The sequence below is a fragment of the Megalops cyprinoides genome, chromosome 6, assembly GCF_013368585.1.
Source record: "Megalops cyprinoides isolate fMegCyp1 chromosome 6, fMegCyp1.pri, whole genome shotgun sequence".
NCBI lineage: Eukaryota > Metazoa > Chordata > Actinopteri > Elopiformes > Megalopidae > Megalops > Megalops cyprinoides.
In genome coordinates this window covers 14,059,838-14,083,064 of record NC_050588.1, presented here as the reverse complement: position 1 = coordinate 14,083,064, position 23,227 = coordinate 14,059,838, and the positions used below count along the sequence as shown (strand labels likewise).

General features: G+C 49.0%; 1 protein-coding gene across 4 annotated transcripts in view; it reads left to right on the top strand.

Annotated features, from left to right (window-relative positions):
• The window catches only part of srgap2 (SLIT-ROBO Rho GTPase activating protein 2), a 100,747-nt gene that overhangs the window by 534 nt on the left and 76,986 nt on the right, over window positions 1–23,227 (top strand). For all 4 annotated transcript variants that reach the window (XR_005005012.1, XR_005005011.1, XM_036530302.1 and 1 more), the window contains exon 2: window positions 780–1,216. Coding sequence is in view for 2 of the 4 variants with exons in the window: in XM_036530302.1 (XP_036386195.1) it covers window positions 1,150–1,216 (67 nt within the window). In the remaining 2 variants the exon portion in view is untranslated. The remainder of the gene's footprint in view (window positions 1–779; window positions 1,217–23,227) is intronic.

The following is a 23,227-nucleotide window of genomic DNA, read 5'->3' as shown; positions in this document are numbered from 1 at the left end:
ATAGTTTAAGATGGCAAGGTGGCTAGCTAGCTTTTCAACAGCTTGCATGAATGATACGTGAAGTTATATGGGAAATAATTTTGTTCAAATGATGTCACTACTCACTATTGTTAACTATGCTTGCTTTTTCCATTTAGAGTCTAAAAACTAAACTATGTAAGTCGCTATGGATAAGAGCGTCTCCTAAATGACACTAATGTAATATTTTTGCGAACCTTAAGTCACGCAAACATTAGTTTGGTTGTAAAGACCCTTAGTTTTCCTTTGATGTTTCGGTGGAACAGATGTGGTAGAATCCAAGTACAAGTTATGACACTTACGAATCCAAGTACGAGTTATCAGTAGTCCAATTTGCAGGGTGTTTTTTTTTTTTTATCTTGCACTATTTTTCTGTAAACCTTAGAACCGTCATAAAAAGCCTATAGAGATCCGTAGGTAAATATGCACAGTTTAATTTAACGAGGTCTAGTTTACTGTTCTGAGGGGGGTGGGATTTAGCTAGAGGTAACAAAGTATTTAGCTAACTCCTGAAAAACATCTGGGATTCACACAGGAAGAGGAATATGTGGCATTACCTATAGCAATCTCATATTTACGTGTTTTTTAGAGGTAGCGATATAGCTAGTTGTATAGAATTCCGTGCCTTTGCAGTTCTGTTTCAATATGTGATCTATGGGTTGTCAGCATGGGTTTTAATTATGCGCCACTGTCAACGTTGTGTTGCAGTGTACGCACCTCAGCGCATTATCAAACGAACCCTCTCCTTGTCTACATTTCAGAAGGAAGACATCCACTACATGACGCGCTGTCTGTCGTAGTGTGAATGCTTGCGATAAGGAGAAACTTTGTGGAACCACGGAATCCAACAGCGCTTACAGGCTTGTTTTTGGTGCAAGGGAATGAAACCTGTCTTTTTATTCAACAACCGGGTTCAGGGACGCGTTTGCAAAAAAGAAGAATACGACAGCTTCCCAAGACTCATAATGCGGACGGATTGAACATCGACAGGGAACAATAACAATCTGGCTTTGCTTGGTTTTGCTACAGTTTATGTGGATTTCTTTTTCATTCGTACAATTGTCATTTGTGTTCCGTTTGCTGTAATTACCAGTACAGTTACTGCTAGTATTCTAAACAAATCAAAACGAGATGACGTCTCCGGCAAAATTCCGAAAGGACAAGGAGATAATCGCGGAATATGAAACTCAAGTGAAAGGTAAGTCCCCTCTTTCAAGTTATGTTTTTGTAAAAAGAAGGAGCTAGTCTTCTCTTAGTTCTTTACTGGAATGTATACGTCGAACCAACAATATTACTGAACTTCATTTTATGCACAAAAGATATCCTACCCATGCGTATAACCCTAAAGCCTTTTAATTTTGTATCACGCAGTTTGCAGTGATTTGGGGATGGCGTTGTAGAAATTGCTTTCGTGCCCACCAGAAAATTGCGATACGTTATACCTTACACTTTGTGCTGCATTAAAAAGATCTCCGTCCATTTATATTTTGGATTATTCTGATGTGGTGAAGGCATGTATGGTATTAGCTCTCTGGGTCTCGAAACAAAAAATTTGGGTGTATTTGCCACAAATGCATTGTCAATCAGTGTTTTAATCCACATATAAAAGGAAGTTATTCAGTTGATTCAGTACATCGCTTCATTTCTGATTAGACCAACGTACTGTTAAGACAACACAGGGCGTTTTCTCCCGCGTATGTGCACAAATGTTACTGTGGTGCCGTTTCAGAGCTATCGATATTAAGTATGTCATCGGCGCTGCTTGTCTGACAACGACACCGGGGCTTTTGTATGATATTAAAACGAAGGCAACATGTTGGTCAGATTAAATGGCTCACGTGCGCCGAGTAGCCGCGGTCGATGAGTGTCGACTGTAGCGACGGTCAAGGACACGCAGAAATGTGTTTTTTTGACGGCATGAGCTCGCTCTTTCATGGGGTATAAGGGCGGGGTAGTGTTTATTACTGTTAACTACTTGTTTGCTGCGGTTCCAACACAGGTTATAGCTACCACAGCCCCGAGAACTGTATTGGTTAATGGGTGCTCCTTGTTCGCTGGTAAAGTCTCCTCATTTTCGAAAAGGTGGGGGACTAACGTTTCCGTTTCCCCCCACAGGAAGACGTTCAGGTTTAAGGAAGCGATTGTAACAATAACCCCCCCCCTTTTCCCCGCGGGCGCACATGTGCGAGCGGCTGGGTGTGAGCGCGCTGGCGCTCCTCTCCGCACATGCTGTCTCCCGGTGCCGTTAATGCTCACCATTACAATTCTCCCAATTTATTTATTCGAGTGCCACTTCGTGTATGTCACTTCATGTCCTAAGTTGTTTTTTTTTTTCATACTCCTATAGGTATTTGGTTTCATGATACCACAGCTTTGAATGTAACTGCATATAATATTTAAAAAGTACTGTGTATCAAATTTTAAATGAACTATCTGCACGTTAGACCGCTTTTAACAGCATTCCCATTGGATAGCAGTTGTAAACGTATAATGGTTTTACCAGTATAACTGAACAGTCCCGTCCTCAATATGCAACATTAAAATAGCTGCAGGATGTTATTTTCAAGGGACATGTCGTAGCACGGTTTGCCCCATTGTAATCGCGCACCGGTTGAATTCCGGATACGCCGTTATGTAGCTCTGCAAACTATTATCTGTCACATCATTTAAGGATGCCTTTGTGTGCTGTGAGAGTCTAATGCACCGTCAGTTCAGACCAAGCTACTCTAGAACACCTGTAAACAGGTACAGTTTGGGACAGTTCAGGATGATGGCTTCCAAGCCTGAAGACTGTTTGATTCAGCTGTCAAATCAGTATCTTCACAGATAACAAATTTATCTGAAAAACAGTGACATTTCCTTTTTTTTTTGCTATATTAAATTGTTGATGAGCTCTACCATGAGGATATTTGAATTCAGTATCAGCAAGATTAAACAGATGTGGTAAATGTGTATTTTGTCCTGACATGCTGAAATGACTTGAGTTTTGAACGTCTTGAAGGAGTGGCGGAAGGGAACTCGCAGACTATAGTTAACTAAGGCTGAATCACCGGTTGTTTGTTCTGAGTTCAGAGAGCTAGGGCCCGGAAAGCTGCGCACAAGGTTCCCAGCAGTGTTTTTTTTTAAATGTCTTATAATTCACAAAAAGTTTAGGTGCTGTGAGTCTACAGAGGGAGGTGAGAAACTCCACTCTTCAGACTAGATAGCTCATTCATTCCTCCACTGAAGGGTCAGACATGAAAAGGAGCAGGCTTTTTCCATGCAGGAACCTATATGGGAGGGACAGATAGAGGGTGGCAGGGGATTGGGGGAAGGGCAAGCGTGAAGAGGCGTGAGGGCTAGAGGTATACAGGCTATGTGGCTGTTACTCCAGGGTGAGTTTGTAGAACGTGTGATCAATAAGTAGTTAATGAAGGGAGGGTGAGAAAGGAGGTGGGGGGGATCAAGTTCTGGTTGGTTCTGGGGTGACTGTTAGCAGGGAAATAATCCAACTGGGCTGGTACCAGGGCCTGGTTCAGCAGCTGGGAGTAGATGTTGTCGGTGCCAGTAGGTTATAAATTGTGAAAGCATTGAAAATGGCTGTATTTACCGGTGGTGCTTACCGAGTGAATAGCGAAGACTTTCTCACCATCTGTATTTCCTTTAGTCTGGTGCAGGCTCCTGTCAGCTTTTGTGGGTGAGAAACTGACAAGCCGCTTAAGTGTACTCCCTCGATCCCTGATGAACTCGGATCAGTATTCAGTACGTTGCGGGAACTGGTCAGTAGCAGATCGCTTGTCTGGGATCAGTGAGTAAGGGAGCGGTTTGGGATGCAGCCAGTGCCTCTCTTGTCTGGAGAGTCTTGGGGGGTGGGGGGTGGAAGGGGAGCAGAGGTCGCTCTCTCCGTCTCCAGACAGCAGAAACCCCCTCATGTAGTCTTCATGCTTGGCTCATCTCGTCATGAACCCAGCGTTGCTCCAGGGCTTTGTCTGCAACAGGCAATTAATGCAGGCGTATCTGCTGGTCTGCAGGGGACGGCTGTGTTGTGCTGTAGAAACGAACTGCGCTCTTGGTCTGGCGTTCTCCTCGTTATCTGTAATAACATGCATATTGATCAGAATACGCCAGACGGGCAAACCTAAGCACCCCGAGCAGATGCATGTGATCTCTCTGCTCATCCCAGTGGAAGAATCTCAGTTATGTGTGTGATTTTATTTTTGTTCCTCTCCTGATGATAGATAGACTTACGGTGAAACGTGCAACATACAGTAGCCTTGCAAGTGTCGTGCAGTCTTGTATTAGTCTTGTGTGTTCGCTTGTTTTTTTTTTCCCCTCCGTCTCTGTCCCTCCTGTGGCGACTTATGCATTCCAGCCAATTAGTGTTGTAGCGCAGCCCGGACTCAGTAAATGTCACCCAAATCCGGAAGCCGGTCAGGGGAGGACAGCGGGCGAAACATTACCGCAGGGACCCTCGGCGTCTCGCGTACCCTTGCCCTCAAATGACCCTCCCTCGACAACAACAACATGCTAGACAACAGGGGGAAACCGAGGGTGTGCGCTAAAGATTCACGTGTGAGTCAGGAGGATGTGGTCTAATGAGAAATGCAGGCTGCGCACAGCGGCGTTGCGCGGGCCGTGGAGGTGTGCAGAGGTATTCGCGAGAGCTGTCTGAACGGGTTAGTTTCAGGTTGTGCCGAGATTCCTCTCCTCTTCTCTTTACGCGTTTCACCGCGCTTATTTTACTTAGAGTGGGCTTGGCAACGTTGCGCCGTGTCAACCGGCCGAGCGGAGTAGCAAGATGTCGCAACAGCAGCTGGGTAAATAATGAAAATTGTCATTGGCAGCTTCTGTTCTTACTTTCCGTTTATTGAAACGAGAACTTGCAGAATTTCTGCACAGGAAGCCGCTGTGCATTCAGCCTCTCCATTGTTTAAAGCTGCCTGCGATACTCCCTTTATGTGTGTCCTAAATCCCTCTCATCCAATCCCCTTCAGTGTATTAAAAAAAGATCATACCCAAGCTGCCTTTTTGGGTATGTCTGCCTATTGAATAATAATAATGTCTTCTATGTCTAAGACGTGAATCTATACCCTCCAAGGAAGACGTCTCATCTCCAGAGAAAACTAATGTAAATCTATACTTGATATCAATGCTGCTCTTCTCCTAGGGTATTTTTTTCTGTCCTCACAGTCTCCCAGAGCCTTGATATTTGACAAGTGAGCCGAGGGGATATCAGGAGGCAGATTCTTTCCCGCCTCTTTCACGGTTGGGGCTGGGTAAGAAAATAAATGACCGTGGCTTTTCGGCCCAATCTTTCCTACTCGATGGTATATGAGGGGACAGTACTGGGAGAGAATAATGAGTGCTGTCCGGCCCCCCTCCACACCAAATTTCTGGCGCATTGCTCCGGGTTTTATTTCATCTGGTGAGGTCAGGCACGGTGTGGAACATTCCCGGGTCGTGGAAAAAGTCGCTGGCGGAGTCCGCATGGACTAAGGGGGCCCACCGCCCTTATGAGAAAGTCAGCTCGCCTCCCACCCTGTAATCGGGGTAGGTCACAAAGCCAAGAGCGCTAGGACAGATTTATGCAAGGGTGCTTTATGATGACCAGTTCTGACCTCCTCCTCAGGAGTGACATTCTGTGCTCGACAAGTGTCTCGTGTTTCTACTGTGAGAGATATTAACGTTTCCCCTACCATATCGTAATTTTATGGGGGCCACAATCCCATTGGATGCGATGGGTAATAAGCTATTAAACTGTGAATTTACATCCTCTCAGGCATTTTTGGCAAACTGCAGTTCTCGAGACAGCAACCATGAAAAGCATAAGCTCCCCAAACACTGGAGATATCTCCTTGATTGATGCATTGGGAAGCAGTATTTTATGAAGAGCTGCATTGCTACACCACATTGAGATTGGAACTCAAATACTGGCTCAGTAAACGCAAAACACCATTATCTCGCCCAAGGGCTCCCGTTCTTATTTATTTAGAGGGAAACAGAATCCTCTACAGATATTGCTTTTTGATGCGTTTCCATTCCTGAGGTCTTAAATGGCTACAGCTGGCAGACTACAGGTAATCTTGGGGGAGAGGGCTGGTGAAGGAGCAGACATGTCTGATCCATGTTGATGATGGTCTGTCCCCTGGAGTCACTGCTCTCTGGAAGAATCAGCTTCAAAGGACCAGGTTGCAGATTTGTGTGGCCGACTGCTGTCCAGACTCCCTCTCACCGTGGGAACAAGGCCTGAGCTTTGTCACAAATCCCAAAATGATGTGTACCCGTCCCGTTCCCATACCCGCTTCTCTGCCCATTTCCACGTGAGTGCGTTTTGATTTCATCCCCTTGATGGGCGAGGTGGTGATGGGCTACCTCTTATAAACAGGTCAAAGCGGGAAGTGAGAATGCAGGTCTGTATTAAACAAGAAAGAAATTAGTCTCAGTGGTTGGTAAGATGTGTGTGAACATGGTGGATTTGTGTGAGCCCTCTGGCACTGTAGCCAAGAAGGCTTCTATAAATTGGGTTTTCCAGACCCCTGTTTCCAACTCCATCGATGCTTGCACCACAGGAGATCGTTGTGTGCTGTGTTTAGGATTGATGATCGTGTGTGAGTGTGAGTGTGAGTGTGTGTGTGTGTGTGTGTGTGTGAGAAGGAGAGAGACGGAGAGTGAGTTGCAGATTCTTTATCAGCTATATTTGCCAGAAGTCCACTCAAACCAACTAAAAAGGGTTTTTGGTGCTTGGTAAGGAAAAGCAAATTTTCCTGTCACAGCTTGGCTAAAAGCGCTTTATATAATAACAGTAATACATGTTTCCCATTGCCTCACTCATACAGCAATGTCAGGTTATTGTACCCAGTAACATACACCTAAAAGGTATAGCTAGCTGCTACAGAAACGATCTCTTCCTCTGATACAGACAATGGACTATACCGAATGTTTCTCAGTACTGTTTGTACAGTATTAATGTATTTTTGATGAAGCAAAAACTCCAGGGGTTTCACATAGGATTTCAAACATAGCTCAAAATAAAGGGAAGCCCTGTGTCTTTCTGCTGAATCTAGAATGCAGTTTGTTGTAACTGGGTCGATAAATCACTTTGGGGGAGAAAAAACACTCCTCTGAATATTGAGCTAACTGGCTGCGGTATTAAGATTTCTAGCTGCTCTAATCGTTAAAATAAATTGTTCCCCTGTCATTTTATTTTCAGATGGAGTGTAGAAACTCAACATTGATATTGCTTTGAAAGGAGTGTGCGGTTTCTCTCTGCTGCTGCAGTAGGTCTATAATACAAAAATGTAATCTCTCTTTTTTGGCAGTTTTTTTATTCAGTGTGGCTCAGTGTTAACTTGTTGTGATATGGTATTGTCAATCGCAGTTTCACTGCAGATTTATCAGCATCCTATTTCCGTATGTCCGATAATATGATTCTTATCTGTGAGCAGTTCAGAATGGAGAAGTACATGATGTCTTTGTTTGGTGCAGACCGTGTGTTTTTAGTGCTTTGGAGAGTCAAGTTCTCAAATCTTTGCAGTAGTTAGACGTGAGCAGAGTATACATGCTGATGTCCACCTCATAGTTCAGCGCAATGCGGATTTTGTTTGTCCACTAACTAAAAATTAGTTATTTATCTGATTTATAGATTCTGATTCAGTTTAGTGGTAAACCTTGAAAACCTTGTAAAGGTTTAGATGTAAACCCTTTCCCACAAATCAGTCCCGCGGAGGGCCAAGTGCCCTTAGGATATAGAAGGCCAACCAGGAGGCACGTGTGAGTTCGGTTTAAAATATAAAAAAGATCCACGGAAGGCACCTCCTCTTCCTCCACATCAGGGGTGAGCTGGCTCCCTCCTTGGGGGTGATTGCTACCACAGTCCTTTTCATCGATGCCTCCTGTGGAAACACAAAAAAACCAAAAAAAAAAAACGACGAGAGGTCATCAAGCATTCTCATCCCAGTTTACTTTATTCTGAATTGCGAAGCAGAGCTCAATCGGACCTCAGCCTTGTCATATCTCGCTTATTATCCGATTTTTTTCCCCTGACGGCAGGGCCTTGCGCAGCAAGCCGAGCAACACGCTGAAAGAGCTGTTGGCTGAAGCAGCTGTTCTCATTAGCAGAATATTTCTCTGACTGGCGGGGAAGGCTTTCATTTGTTTTCACTGTCCCCGTCTGTATTTTTCCACACACAATTGACTAGTACATCAGGCAATTTGTGTGGCTCTGTGCATTTGGATTGATTAAAAAAAAACTCCACTGCATTGCTGTTAGAAGACAATTTCACCCTACTTGCTGCAGATGAATCTGATGTTTTGTGAAAAGCGTGGTAAAGAGCATGCAGTTGGTATTGGTAGCTGGTATTCTGAGCATAGCCCTAGCTTGCATATGGTGCCGAGCCTTGACGTCCTACTATTTGCTTTCCACAATGAATACCAATACAGACATAATTAAAAAATAATGTGTGCGTCAGGGGCTGTTAACATCACGGAGGTCCACTAATCACCTCGTCTGAGTTTTAACTCTCTCAGTTACGACCGGCCTGTAATTAGAGGTGGTTTTGCATTGATTTGTGGTGGAGCGTCCCCCTTTTACAGCCCGCGGCTTAATGGCCGTGCAGAGAGCCTCTGTGTGTCGCCGCGGAACAGTGGAAACGGCTGCCTGTGTACTCAACTGAAATGCTGACTGCGCCCAAAATATCTCTCAGGAAGGATGTTTGCTTAAACCTATGGATAGGAAGAACCAGGAGACGGCAGAGAGCGCACAGCCATTGCTGGCCTGGACTAGGGTTTCCAAACTTGGAAACTTGACTGTAACATTTGAACTTCCTGCCAGAAGGCTGACTCCGATCTGGGAGAGAGGTTGAAGGCGTGGCCCCCGAGTCCCATGCTTTAGGCTCATGTATACTTTGACCCTGAGCTTTGATACTCACGGAGCCTCCCGGTCCGAATTTGGAATCAACCCAGTGTCAGAATTAATTTGAGCTAGCGTCCTCAGGGCGTCCATTGATTAAAGCTGACAGAGAAAAAGAAGCAATAATGGCTCTGAATGCTCTGAATGTTGAACTCACAGGGAGACATCTGCATCCCCTCAGCGCTGGAAGGACCATCCGCACTGTAATCAAGCACAGCGTTAGCGTGTGGATGAAGTCTTAGCTTGGAGCCGAGCAGCCGAGCAGCTCCACCGCTCTGTGAACCTGTGGAGGTGTTGACGCGCTGCCAGTCCGCACTGACAGATGCGCCGTGCTCGCTGCTGTTTTCCTGCAGCAGAAGGACTCTGCGGTAGCACGCGGCCGCCGAGCGCGCCAGGTGGCGGGGAGATGGATTCGCTTTATCTCCGCTCCCGTCACTCTCCCGCAGACAGCCGGGGAAGCCGCTCCCCGGGCCCGCCTCCGATCCATCAGGGATTGCCTTTCTGCAATGTTGGCATAATTCACTGCGGAAATGAAAATGGCCGCATTGACTTTCTGTCCGCGCTAATTAATCTCCTGCTCCTCCGCTCGGCGCGGTCGTTTATTAAAACACCTTGGAGAGGGAGGGGGTGTGTGTGGGAGAGGCAGGAAGCTTCTCTCAGAATTAAAAAGGTATGTATTTGCTGAGTCAGAGTGGCTGCAGGGAAGGGGAGACCCCCCCCCCCCCCCACCTCGTGTGCATTAGAGAGGGTACGTAATGTCCCCAGCTACTTTTGTTCCCCATTCCCACATTGCAGTGCTATCATGGGCGCAGACCTTGAGTGTTCTCACTGAAAGGCCATTTATAAGCATGGCAGTGGCGGCGGTAGCTCCCCGCTGTGGCTCATCTCCCCGCCGCGAGCATCTGCGGGAGGACTCCGCGACAGCTTCCCTTTCGGGGGCCAAAGGCGGCGCAAGGGAACGGGTTGCGTTTCGCTGGCACGGAGCTGAGCACGTCGGGCGGCTCGCGTACCGCCTCGCGCTCCGCACTGCTTCCCGTCCTCCGAGAGGGCCGCGCTCTGGGCAGAAACCGCCGTGCTTCCTCCCCAAAGTGGCGGAGCAGGTGCCAGCTCTGTGCAGAGAACGAGGAGGCCTGTTGGCAGCGGCGCGGAAGCACCTATCCGCCATCTGGCTCCGGCGAGCACAAGGAAGGGGCTGTTTCTCCTCGCTCGCGCACACAGCACCACTGACAGATGCAGTCCGGCCTGTTTCCTTAACGCCTCCTTTCGGTGTGTGGGGGGGGGGGGGGGGGGGGGTGGATATTTATTTAGGCTGGTCTTCCCCCTCACCTACCCGGCTGGTCGGCTCACACGTGTCGTCTCTCTCGTTTCCTTCCTCTGTCTGGGGGCTTCTAGCCTCCATTACGGCCGTGTCTAGAATATACGCGGGCTTATGTTTGCAGATGCAGCTGGGGGAGGGGTGGGTGCTGCCTGATTCCCGTTGAATCGAGCAAAGCGAGGCTCGGAGGGAGAGTGCGGCTTCGGCGCCTGCGTCCGCCGGCCCAGATGTTCCAGCCATCCTAATTGAACCACGCAGGCAAACACACCGCCTCCCGCATGACGGGCGCTCGTTAGCGGGCCGCGCCGCCGCGCCGTAATCGCTCCTCGCATTCAGGTGCGCCGGCTTTGATGGCGTCCCGAGACGAATTCCTCCGCTCCCCGTAGGAGAGACCCCCCCCCCTCCCCGCATGGCGCTCAAAGCCATCTGCAGGAGCTGGTATTTCCTCTTCAAAGGGCGCCGGGTTTGATGTGGAGTCGGAACAACCCGCAGCCCTTCCTCCCTGTGCTGTCGTGTGGGTTTGGCGTCGACACGCTCCTGTGCTCGCACCCATCCGAAAGCACGCAGGTGACACGGCTCAAAGGTAACCCCCACAGTGCCCTACTGTGCTCTTTAATTGAATCCTTAGCCGTTTCTCTTAAAGATTTGTATACTGACAAAAAACCAAGGCCTGAGATTTCGTGTTGTTTTTGTTCTCTTATTCTTTGAAGTGGTGGTTTGAAAGCCAGGAATACTTTGATGTTTACATTTTCATGTAAATTTGAAGCAATTTCTCTGGCAAGGCTTTCTCTTTTCTCTTCTACGCTCCTGCTGTTGCAAAAGAGGTACACAAGGCTGTTCTGGAAAATTGTGGCTATGGCACCTTGCAATTATACTGTTATTCAGTTATTATTAGAAGATATTTTAGAAGGACATATTTATAACTACCCATGCTGATAAAGTACTGCTCCAGTCATGACCATTTGGATGATTATGGATCACTCCCTGCAAATGGCATTCACGTGTTCTGGGAGAAGTTAATGTGATTTTTCAGAGTCCCATGAGAAAGTGTTTAGTTTCCAGGAGCAATTTGCATTGATCCGCCTGAAGCCTTATGTTGTGTATTAATGCAATGCTGTATGACCTGGACCGAAGTTAAATTCAGCTTAAAGTCGCCAGTCTGCTGACCGTGGTAGTTTTGGTTCCCCACGCCCTCCTCTCTCATGTGACAATAGGAGGGGCTTTTGAAGGCCCCGCCCCTCACACAATGGTCTTTGACAATGTGCAACCTGAGCCCTGCTCTCACCCTTGTGTAGGAGATTTGGTCCGATATGCTGTGCGCTTCAGAAACAATAAAAGCATTATCAGAACACACCACCCATTCAGAGTGGTTTCACTTGCCACCCCCCCCCCCCCCCCACTCTCTCTCACCAGGAAATGATTATTGTAAAGAGTGATGAAATTTGACACATTTATTTTGGACTGTTCTCCTGGCCATATTGCTAATAATTGCAACAGTATGATCTTAACATATGGGTGGAAGTATATTTTGCTGTTCAGTCTTCCTTTGTTCACTTTTTCCATGCGTTTTTCTGGACCGGCTGTGCAGTATGTAGCGCTATGCTCTGGAGGAATCTCAGTGTAAATTCCACATTCAAAAAGCTTTATCTTCCATTGAGTGGTACATAAAAATGGGAATTTGTCTCTCTCTTACTGCGGCCCAAATGTTAAACAGCTGCACACTCACGGCGATAAATGACAAATAATGTTTCCAGGCAACATTTGTCAACCCCTGTCAGCATCTACAGTACCAGAGACATATGGACACAGATTCACACATAGGCAGTGTAAGTTTAGTGTGGTCTTTAATGAGACATTGTGACAAACATCACAGTATCATGGGTGGAGGTGTAGGATTCCACAAGAAAGTAAGTAGGAAGTAGGCACTTCCATTCTTATTGTGGAAGTAGATGGAGAGGAGTATATAGTGGCTTTCAGAGAGAACAGTCCATGAAACAAGGACACGCACAGCTATTGATAGCTCAAGTGATGCTTAAAAAAACACTTTTGAGATTCTCAGTTATAAATCACCAAGGCACAAGCAAGTCAAGAGTTCTTCAAAATAAACCAGGCCCGAAATGAAAAACAATCCCCGCGACTGAACCCGAGATATCGGATATCTGTAAAGTCCCAGGGGCCGAGGGAGGAAACAGATTTTCTGTCTTTGTTAATCATTGTTTTGTTTTCTTTTTTTTTTTCCTCCTCCCCTAGCTTTTGTTTTTGAACCGCTGACCACTGTGTGATTATTTGCCCACTTCCTGAGTTCAAACCCAGAGGATGCTGGGAGACATTGTGAAAGAGAACGGGGGTGTCTCCTCATGGCGACAAGGCTGTGTCTGCCTTGTTTTTCCTCCTGTGTCGACAGAAAAGTATTCTGGGACAGCACTGAAAGGCCCTTGCCTAGATCCAGGGCTGAAATGGAGCTCATACACCTTCAGTCTTCTTCCTGCTCTCTCTTCCCCACCCCTCCTGAATCCTGTCCTTGTAACTCCTACATTTGGGGGGGGGGGACGGTTTCCAGGGCAACAAATCTGTCCCCATTTTTCATAATTTGCAGATTAGCCAACAAAGATGATAGGAATGCATATCTGTCCCCCCCGCGGTGCTGCTCTGTAATCCAGTTTGTGCTCCCACTCGTATCTGATTTTCTGCGGTGAGCCGTGGGAGGCCCGTCGCTCCAGGCACCGTTCCGCCGGAGCACGTGACCCGCCCCGCTCCGCCGCAGCCTGCAGTCTCTCAACGCTGCACCGCTGGGCTGCCTCGCCGCCGACGGGCCCTTCTCATCCCGGGTACGGCCGCGCCCTCGCCTGATAGCACAGGAGGGCTAAGGAGACCCTGTGAGCGGAGAATGGGTTTCAGTAGCCTAATGTACATGTTTTGGCTGTTTTCTGGCCAGATTGCTTTGAGGATTGCTTTGACTGCATTCAGGCTGGCTGCCAGTATGGAGGGGGGAGGGGACGAGGTTGGGGATATGAGGAGCCTTCTTCGCACATCTGCAGAAGGACCCCGCTCATCTGCTAAACAAATAGCCGTGCACACACAAGCCGCTGGCAGCTGGTGACGGCGGCGGAACGCCAAGGAAGCAGCGAACTTCAGTTCGATACAGGTTTTACCTGCTGCATACCTTCGAATGCATTAAGGTGAATAAAACCAGAGCCCTCTGCGATTAACTCTATCTAGGGGGCTGGTTGAGTTACAGCCCTGAAATACGTGGTGTCTGCAAGTGACTTTGCCCTCGATGACATCAGTTCTGAAAGGGTACAACCGTGGAGTGGGAGTGAGGGTCCAAGCTGCATCTCTGCAGTCTTCGTCCCAAAGGCGGGAAGAAGGTGCCTCTCGACATGCAGCCCAATTGGCACAGAGGGTGCGGCCCATGTGACAAGAATCAAAGGGTGTTCATGGTTGTCTGTCATAGCTGAGCTTCTCGGAGGACAGATAAATATTTCAGCTGTATGATGAGGGTAACAGCCAATCACGGGGCGCTAACGGCTTCTGCTCGGTCCCGCATTATGCTGAGTGCCCCCTTTTCACCCCGAAGGCAGCAGCACTTAGTCTTTTATGTTTCCGTTTGCAAGCCAGCATACAAAATCTGTTCCTGTGTATTTTTTCTTCTTCATTTTTCCCTGTGTCATACATGTATGAGAGCTCTACGCTGTCATGATTTCAGCCAGTCGTTGTGGTTTTAAGCTCACATTTTCAGAAGAGCCAAGAGCCGTCTGGGGTTAAAATGGGGAGAAGGTGAACCACAGTTAGCCTTGGGATGTGGTGTGATAATATGTGTGAAGTCCAACAAGATTCTGAACACTTGTGTTTTTTGAGCTTCTCTGCAGCCTGAATTAACAGACAGGCTGCGCCTTCATGGCTGTTGTTTTCAAGCTGAACCTTTCTTAATGCTTTTTTAATAAAAAAAACTCTTGCTCATTTTCTTAGGCTCATTTCTTTTTTAAGAAAAGCATCCCCCCATTTTTGTATAATTGCATGTGAAATCCAGCAAAAAACAGCAGGGCTAGCTACAGTAATGTCTGCAGGAAGAATTTTTGGATGTCATTGACATTCATACATAGCAGCAAGAATGACTGTGAGCTATTTTAAGCGTTCAGAATTATCAAAGCAGTCCTACTTCAGTTTAAAAAAAAAGCAGTCATTTTTTCTTAGCTTCAAGTGTGTGGGCACAGAGAGAAATGGCTGATTTTCTGCTTTGCTTTGAACTTCAGATAATGCCGATCCCTCTCCCTTTGCAAGGCTTCAGACACACACTCTTAGACGCAGTCAAAAGGCACACACACACACACACACACACACACACACACACACACACACACACACAGAAACAGCTGTAGTAACATAGTCCCACTCAGACATATACAGATGCACTTTAGACAGACACCCACACACACACATACACACACAGACACACACACACACACAGTGCTCCAGCCGTGTGGTCAGACAGCGTTGTGTGTGTCCTATTGCCTAGAGACTCAAAGCCGGACCCACAGGGAGGCTCCAGGTCAGTGAAGCTGGGGCCCCCGCATGGCTCATTCAGACCAGATGTCCACCTCGTAACTCCATCAGCACCTCCGTCACGGCCGAGGGGGGGGGTGGGGGTAGGGGGGAGGCTAAGGTGTGTGCGTCAGGCACAGGTAGGCAAGACTCTGGTACGAACACAGGAAAAGAGGAATGGGTAGGGGCACGGGCCATTTAGTCTGCATTTTTTGCACATGTCCCACCACATCATAACTGAGGGCCCCTTTGGTGATAGAGGCATGTCCCTGGAAGATGTCTGTACGTTATTAAGCTTCGGCGGCTTTGCAGTCAGAGGCGCGGCCAGCGCCTGGCTGTGTTGGGGAGGCCTCAGACGTTCAGGCGAATCGGCAGTCGCCGAAGGGTGATCGTACATCACATGGGCGAGTTAGCTCAGTCCTCCGCGACCTCGAGCGCTGGCGAGTTCAGTTGTCAAAACCTGTTTTCAGGGTCGTCAGACACGTTCAGTCTTGATGCAACGTATCTTTTTAATTACAAGATCTTACTGCTCCGGCTTCCTGTGAGGAGGAACGGCAGCCTTGGCGGCAGATACCTTGAAGGCGAAATATTTCGAGGCGCCTGGCATTCCCACCGTCCCTCCTCCCGAGCTGTACGGGGAGTGAATAGGCTTTCTGTCTGGGGTGTCCGCGAGCGACGTCGATATGCCGTGTCGCTGAATGTCAGGCCAGCTGCAGCTAAATGGGCCTGTTTAAGCTTCGCCGGGGGGCAAAAAGAGCCGTTAATCACCAGAGTCGGGCCCTCATTAGTGCTCTGAACCGATATACAGAACACTGGGTTAATCGCTCATTTGCAACACAACCACTGATTCTCACCATATTTTCAGGGGTGCGTTATGTGAAACTAAGCGGGGCTACAAATGGCAGACGAAACGGTCGGTTCGATTTGCTAATTTCTTAGCCGTAACTTCCGAGTGAGTCCCCTTAGAAAACGGGACCGCGGCTCCGGCAGTCTCGGCTGCGCTCTGTGAAGTTTTGCAGGTTGCGCGGGGCGAACGCGGTCTCCCAGCACAAGCAGGAATGCATTTGCATGTAAAAACAGGACCCCGCGGGAGCTGTGTTGTAACGCTTTCTTCCAGTCGCTGTTGTTGTGTGCTTCCCCCCCGTCGGGTGGTGTTTTGTTCGACACGCCGGCTGAACGTCTGTAGACGAATGCCGTAGGAGACGCTGGGGACCCGTTCGTTTGTGGAGGGGTGGGGAGGTGGGCGTTTGTGACGTGAAAAGGCCACGGCGGGCATGAGCGTGGTGAAATCAGGTCCGCTTGTTGCTCTACCTCTTTCGGGGTAATGGTGCAGCTTGGGTCTACCCTCCCTTCGCTAATGGAGGGTGTCATTAGGCCCTGGTGGGGTTTCCTTTGACTGTACTGCGTGGCGCTGAGTGGCAGTCGGTGGACGGCTATCCTTCTCTCTTCCTTTAGTTGAGGGAGCAGTCGGGCCCCGTCACCCAGGGCTCTGCTTCAGTGTTACTGCCATTTGATTTGCCTCTAACTTCCAGCAGCAAATTGAATCAAGTCTGTACCTTTCCCATTCCCTGCCCTATTTCCTATTTGTCCGCTTCTGCGACCTCCATTAGGAACTGAAGCAAAACCTCGGTTAAGCTAAAAGTTAAACACACTTTGTCCTTAACTTTGAGAGTTTAGCAGAACAGGTTCATTCCCGTGTGTAGGTAATTCCACAGGGTCTGTCTCTCAGGGTCACCCACTCTGGCTCAGTCGGTCTCCCACAGCCAATGGGGAAGCGGGCCCTCTTTGCGCAATCCTCCTTCTGCATACCTCACGAGCGGCTGCCTCGGAATGGAGAAACGATACTGCAGTGCCCGAGCCCCAGACTCGGCGCAGACCTCAGGACAGATCACTTCCAGTCGAGCAGGCGGCAGTCAGCTGTCCCAGAGAGCAGAGATAGCCCCCCCCCCCAGACACTTCCCCATTTCCTGCCCTCTGTGCCACTGCGCCCCCTCTGGCCGTTAAATGGGTGACTCAACTGTAAAATGTTTCAGGAGAGCCACCTGTACTTGCTTGTGTCGAAATCTTTCTCCTCCCTCATCTTGAGCTTTCTTTTCTCTCTCACGTGCACACACACACACGCTGTTTCTCATTCCTCTGTCCTCTGTCTTTGTCTCTCTCCACACACACACACACACACACACACACACACACTCACCCTCTTTCATTCCTCTCTCCCTCGTACACTCACACACACTCTTATTCCTCTCTCTCTCGTACACTCACAAACACTCTCATTCCTCTCTCTCCGTCTCTCTCGTACGCACACTCACTCGCTCGCTCCCAGGGGAGACCTCTGCACAAAGGCCCTATAGGAGTGGGAGGCCATTCCTGCAGACACAGTGGGTCCAGTCATCTGATCCTACCACAAGCCCTGCGCTGGAATGCTGGCCTGTTAGCGATTTCCAGCGCTGGATCCACAGATAAAAGCAGCACTTTATGATTTAATCGCATAGTAACGCGGGGCTCCCTCTCCTTAGCCTGCCACATAATTTAAGACAACACTTCACCGCTTCAAGGACTCTCACAGAGCGTCTGCACGGACGTGTGTGCGAGCGTGCGTGCCTTTAATTTTTCCGAGCGCAGGGGGTACGACGCGGGGATTTGAGTTATGTCCGAATGAGATCGACCCCTGATAAAGACCCAACTGTTCCCTTTCATTACGCTAAGCTTCCCTGTAGCGGTTGGTTCCGCTCTTCGGGGAAACACGCAAACGCATTTTCGGCCGAGTACGAAGCCCGGGCCCGTGTGATATTAATGGATGCGCGATGGGTCAAGTGCTGTTTGAAATTGCACATCAGCACGAGCTCTCAGATCACGCACAGTGTGTGTCCTTGAGCGGCAATCTGTTACTGTGTAAAAAAGAAAAAAAAAAAAAAGAAAAAAAGGGATTTGACCGTCACTCTGTTTGTCTCACCTGATTGTTTGCATTAGAGTTCCAGAGACCGGGGTGACGATTAAGCTAGGATGGAAAACTCCTGAACAGATGACTGTTTGTTTGGTAACTGCCAACATCAGATGGATTTATTAAATAGGCCTGGTCTGCGTGCGTGCATGTGAGAGAGAGAGAGAGGGTGAGAGAGAGAGAGAGAGAGAGAGAGAGAGAGAGAGAGAGAGAGAGAGAGAGAGCGAGGGTGCTGCGCTTCAGTCAAGACAGGGACTACTGCCAGATATGAAGTGCGTAGAGACCCGTTTGTTGTTGGCCATTCAACATCAAAGCTTTCCTGTCAGATGGGGCTCCAGAAAAGGCATATTCCTTTGTTGTTTTGATCTGAAACAAATAAAAAAAGCCTTCCTGTAAAACAGTCCTGGAAAAAAAACACATGCTTTTGTCAAATACTGCCTGGTTTTCCGTAGTTGCCTGCCATTTCGGGATGATTGTACTGCTATTGGAGAGATGGCAGATGTACCATATTCAGCGGGGCTTCGTAGTAGGTCTATTGAGTGATTTTACTTGTAGTACAAGCGTAGAGAGGGAACTGAGTACAAGGTTGATTTTTTTTTTTGATTTGTCATCCAGTGGCCTGAACTCACCAGCTGAACAGATCAAGCCGTAGACTGACCTGTGCTTTGGCTGTTCTGCCCCTTCCTGTCCCCGAGCCTGCGTGTGAAATGGCTCCCTGATTTAGGGTCCGGTCGCGCTGATGGAGAATCCATCCCGTGTCCCGTGCTTCGGGTATATATCTGCTGCTCTTTCCACACACTCAAGGACTCGCCGCCTTTGAGGGGTAATGTCAGCGGTCACGCTCACGATCACAGCTGAGGAAATAGCTTTTATGTATCTCGGTGGACTGTGGTCATGAGGGACCCGGTAGATGGCCGGCCACTGCCGTTTCATCTACAAGACGAGCTGGCGGTAAGAAACTGCATAAACAGCTTTGTGCTAAGGCCATAGTGCAGTGTTGAATCTGGACCTGAGACTGCCGCTACCAGTCAGCTGCATCACATGCTGCTGTTCCTCTACAGTCAGAGCTCCTTTAGGGCCCAGTGCAGAGATGGGCGCTGAAAGCACGTCTTGGGATCCTGTTTGTAAAACTGAGCAGTATCACTCTTCCTCTGCTTCCCCATCTTTGTTTTGTTAAGTTTTTTTTTTCCCGAAACGGCAATTTGTACACACCCCACACAAGCATGTGGGCCTGTGCAATGTCTCTGGTCCTGGTCAGACAGCGTGTTTTCGAGAACACAGCGCTCACGGGCTTCTTTTGAAGTGCTGTGGTGGTACTTCATTACAGCCATCAGAGTGAAAGAGAGAAGCCGCTGTCCTGTTTCACAGTTTCGATTGCCGATTGGCTTGGGGGAGGGGGTGTTGGCTGAGTGAAAGTGCTCTTCCCTTTCGCTCTTCGGCAGCGAGCGCATCAATAATTCACCGGCAAACGAAGCGACGCGGAGCTGTTTCGGGGAGGGGTGAGGACGCGCTGGCTCCGCCGCCTCTCAGACATCCCCCGGGCCTCTCTTCCACACCTCTCATATCTGGGGCCTGTTCCTGCCGTCTGCGGGGAGACCCCGGACGCGGGACTCTGTGGGGAAGGCCAGGAGGCAAGTTCGCGTCCGCTCAGATAGCAGACGGGCCTGGCAGGCACCGAAGCGGGAGAGCGCGAGGGTTTGCCTGATGCAGGGCATGCGTTCCAGCTGACATTTTGGAATACGTGAGATTTAGCGGTTTAGGAATGGGGCGGGTGGGGGTGGAGGGGGCTGTATCAGAGCGTGCCAAGGCACATGGATAGCAGCAGCAGCAGCCCTCCTCCCCCGGAATTGCGGCCCGTCTCTGCCTGCCTGGCTTCGGCCCGCTCCCCTCCGGGGTTCCGAGGCGGTGTGTTTGCTTTGGCCGGGGATCCCGCTGCAGGCCCCGCTGATAACGGGCCCCGCTCTCCCGGAACGTCCGCCAGCCGCCCAATCTTATTTACTCAGCACCGGGGCGCACCATGCCCCCCCGCCGCCCCGCTGGGCCCTGAGCCTGCCTCTGTCCCCTCTGATGGGGAGGAAAAGGCGGGAGTGTCACCCCATTGTGTCCCTCAGCCTGAAGTGCATATGTCACATTAGCTTTCATTGGACTTTCACTTTGATTCACGCTAGTCAAGATTTGCTTCTACATCCACTGATTCCTCTCCTCTTTGCTGCAACTTGCTGTCCGTAAGTCCTTGTTACAGCAGAGTGCCTGGAGAAGGCGCATTGAGTAACCAGATGACAGGAAGTCCATTTACGTGCGTTAACGATCCTAACTGCTGTCCAGCCTTTGGCAACTGTGACCCAGACAGTTTACGCAATTTTGTTTTTCCTCCGTGTTGCCTCTTGCAACTAGGGTGTTAGTTTGTCAATGTGGTTTAAAGAACCATTTTTCCCTGATCTGTTAAACATCTGTAACATTTAAAGCACTTATACTGTTTCCCTTAAAAGTTGTCTGAGGCAGGACTCTGGAAAACTGTTAATGTTTACTTTTCCTATATCAATTAGCTTGTAATTGGAGATTGACTTGATTCTAGGTTTTCTGGGGATGCTGAATGCACATTTGAAGGTGAACCTCAGGGGGAGTGTTAAGTTGGATGCAACCGGGGTCACACCAAGTCAAACACACTTATACGCTGGCAGTACTTCCAGACGAGCACTGTCCCTGGGTTTAATTTTCCCGTGTGGCAGCTCTGGGCATGTTGTAACCAGGCCACTGCCTGTGTCGCTTTGTCTTGCACAACCCTTTCAGATTCAAGGGGGTGCCAGGGACAAACCCTAACCGTAACCTTAACCTGAGCCCCTCTGACAGCACGAATAGGCAGGTCTGTGCTGGCTGTCATAACATACAGCTGGGATGCATCTGACCGCATCCACAGCATGTGAACTCGAACCGTACGCGACCGTCACGGAGCCAGCCGGTGTGGCGAATGCATCAGAGAGACGGCTCTTCATGTCCGGGCCTGCCAGGTACACAAAGCGGCTGCTGTTTTCTGAGAGAGAGGTAAGGCAAAGATAAATGGGCTGACGAAAGTGGTCTCTTCCGCAATTCTACCCCCCCAACCCCCGAAGAGGGAGCGCGTCAAATACCGGGTTCCTGCGGGGCCTCGGCCTTAGATTCCTAATTAAAATGGCCGAAAGCAAACACAGGTATTCCATTTTCAATTCCTGCCGCTTTCCAGCTCGGCGGAAAGCTCGATACGGGGTTTCTCCTACCCGGGCCTCTGGGACAGACTCGATATTTCAGACAGCCGGGGTGGTCGGGCCCCTCTGTAATCCTGCGTCTCGTCTGGCTCTTTCATCTTCCAGGCTGAGGTAAAAGTGTCTTTGAGACGTTTGATTTAGCTCTGTGAGGGTTATCGGGTAGGCGGGGGGTGGGTTGTGGTTCTCTGCCTTCTTCAGTATGTGATCTGATTTACTCGTGTGCATCGAGGAAGTAAAAAAAATGACATTCGACTGGCTCTCTAGGTCGTATAAGGAGCCACGCCCAGCCACACGGTGACAGTGGGAGGAATGGGGTCGGGTGCAGGGAGCGTAATATCACTGGGCTTCTCTCAGCTGTCTGGCTGTGTGCCTGCAGAAGCCTTCGTATTCTGCGAGATGCATCGGAGGGCTCGTGGTGCCACCCATCTTTGCAAATTGAAATGCCACAAAAGTCGAGCGCGTTTGAAATCCAAATCTGCTCCAGCTTTTTCCTCGCCGTCCCCTTAAGTCCGGACTGGCAGAGTCGCATCTTGCGCGCAATACCCTGAGCGTTCCAAATCCTCTATTAGCTGAGTAATTGCTCGTAAGCGTCACGGAGTCAATATAATTACGGCGCGCTAATCTGGCCTTTGACGTATAGTAATTCTCCTTTTGACATCGCTGCCGCAGTGTGGGGCCGTGTCAAAGTGTTGCACATTACACATAGCTCTTCACATTTATAAATCTTCTTATTGAGCTTTGTTCAAAGGCTGTTACACAATTCCGCACTGTAATGCTTAAACTTCATAGTATTTTTAACCAGTTGCCTGATTTAAACTGTCACATGACAACATGTTTTTTGTAATCGTCATATTCTGCTTCTGCTGATGTAACATTTTAATTTTCGCAGGCAGTTGTAGAGATGGGGTATTCTGGGTAATGTCTTCGGCTGCCCACAAAGCGCTCTGAAAAGTGGCTCTCATCGTGTTGGCTTCCCTGAGACTTCTAAAAATGTGACCTAGCCACATCCTTTGCTGAGAACAGAAAGCCATCAAGATCCATTGTATCTGTGCCACCACCTGCTAACGTGGAACAAGGTGTTGCATGCTTGTTGGAACAGTGAACGCAATGCTACTATTTCAAACTATGGGAAAACGAATTACACCAGCAATACCTTCATGCCCCCATGATACTGCGTATCCCCCCTGTCTGTTCTGTGGATCCTTGTGGGGCAGACACTCCTGTACTAGAGAGACCTAGTGCTTTTATGTGATGTCTTGCTGTGAACCCCACTCACACCTGACACGTGAATTACAGTGCCAAACTATGAATACTGTTCATAGTGCCAGCACCACAAGATGTGTCTCTGGGTACCTCATCACTGGTAAAAATGTGTCATGGACAACAACTCCAAAAAAATCTGCAACTTAAGCATTTTTCAATATTAATAACATATGAAACTGCAGCTTGTGTGGAAACTACTCTCCATGGTAAAATAATAGGCCCTTATCTAGGGTGACATACAGTAGTATATAGTATAGGATTCACCTTAGTCCATTTGTAGTTTTCTTATTGGTATTGGTGTGGTTTGGGTTGTTTTGGGTTGGTGCAGCTTTCTTTTTTATCAAGGTTACCCATGAAACCATGGACCACTAGCCTCCCCCTGCAGAGACACACATTACACAAACAAGGCCGGGGACCTGGAGAAACTCCCGCTCCTCAAACTCTCCTGCACTGCTGGAGGAAATTGGACTGTGCCAGAATTTCATGAGAGAACGAAGCAAAACTTTATTTATATATACGACCGGCTCGGATGTCCCCGGAGCTAATGCCAGCCGCGGCAAAATAAAAAATTCACTGTGAAAGCCATTCATCCACATCAGGAGAGCTGCCTCAGTTGGGCAGGCATTGTAGTGGCACTGCTTTCAGTGTCTGAAACGGGACTAAAAGGAGCCACAGAGCTGTCGCGCTCCATTCAAGGGCACGGCAGAGTAACAGCTTTTCTCGGGCCGCCAGTTGTTTTTGTTGCAAGGGGAGACAACATTTTTCATGTACAAACATGTCAAAACGCTGAGATGAGTTGTAAGCTAGCTAATTCTTTCACGCGCACCCTCCCCGATTTCTAGGAGGCTGGCTGGTTTCCGAGAGGGGAGCACGGCGCAGCTTCGGAGATGGCAGCCACCAGGCGTGCGGGGCGGCGCGAGACTTTGCACCACGGTGATTTACTCTGCCCATTCGCGAGAGCGGGCGCGCGGCTGACAGCTCCGGTGACGGATGGTTCGGGATGCCCCCCCCGTCAC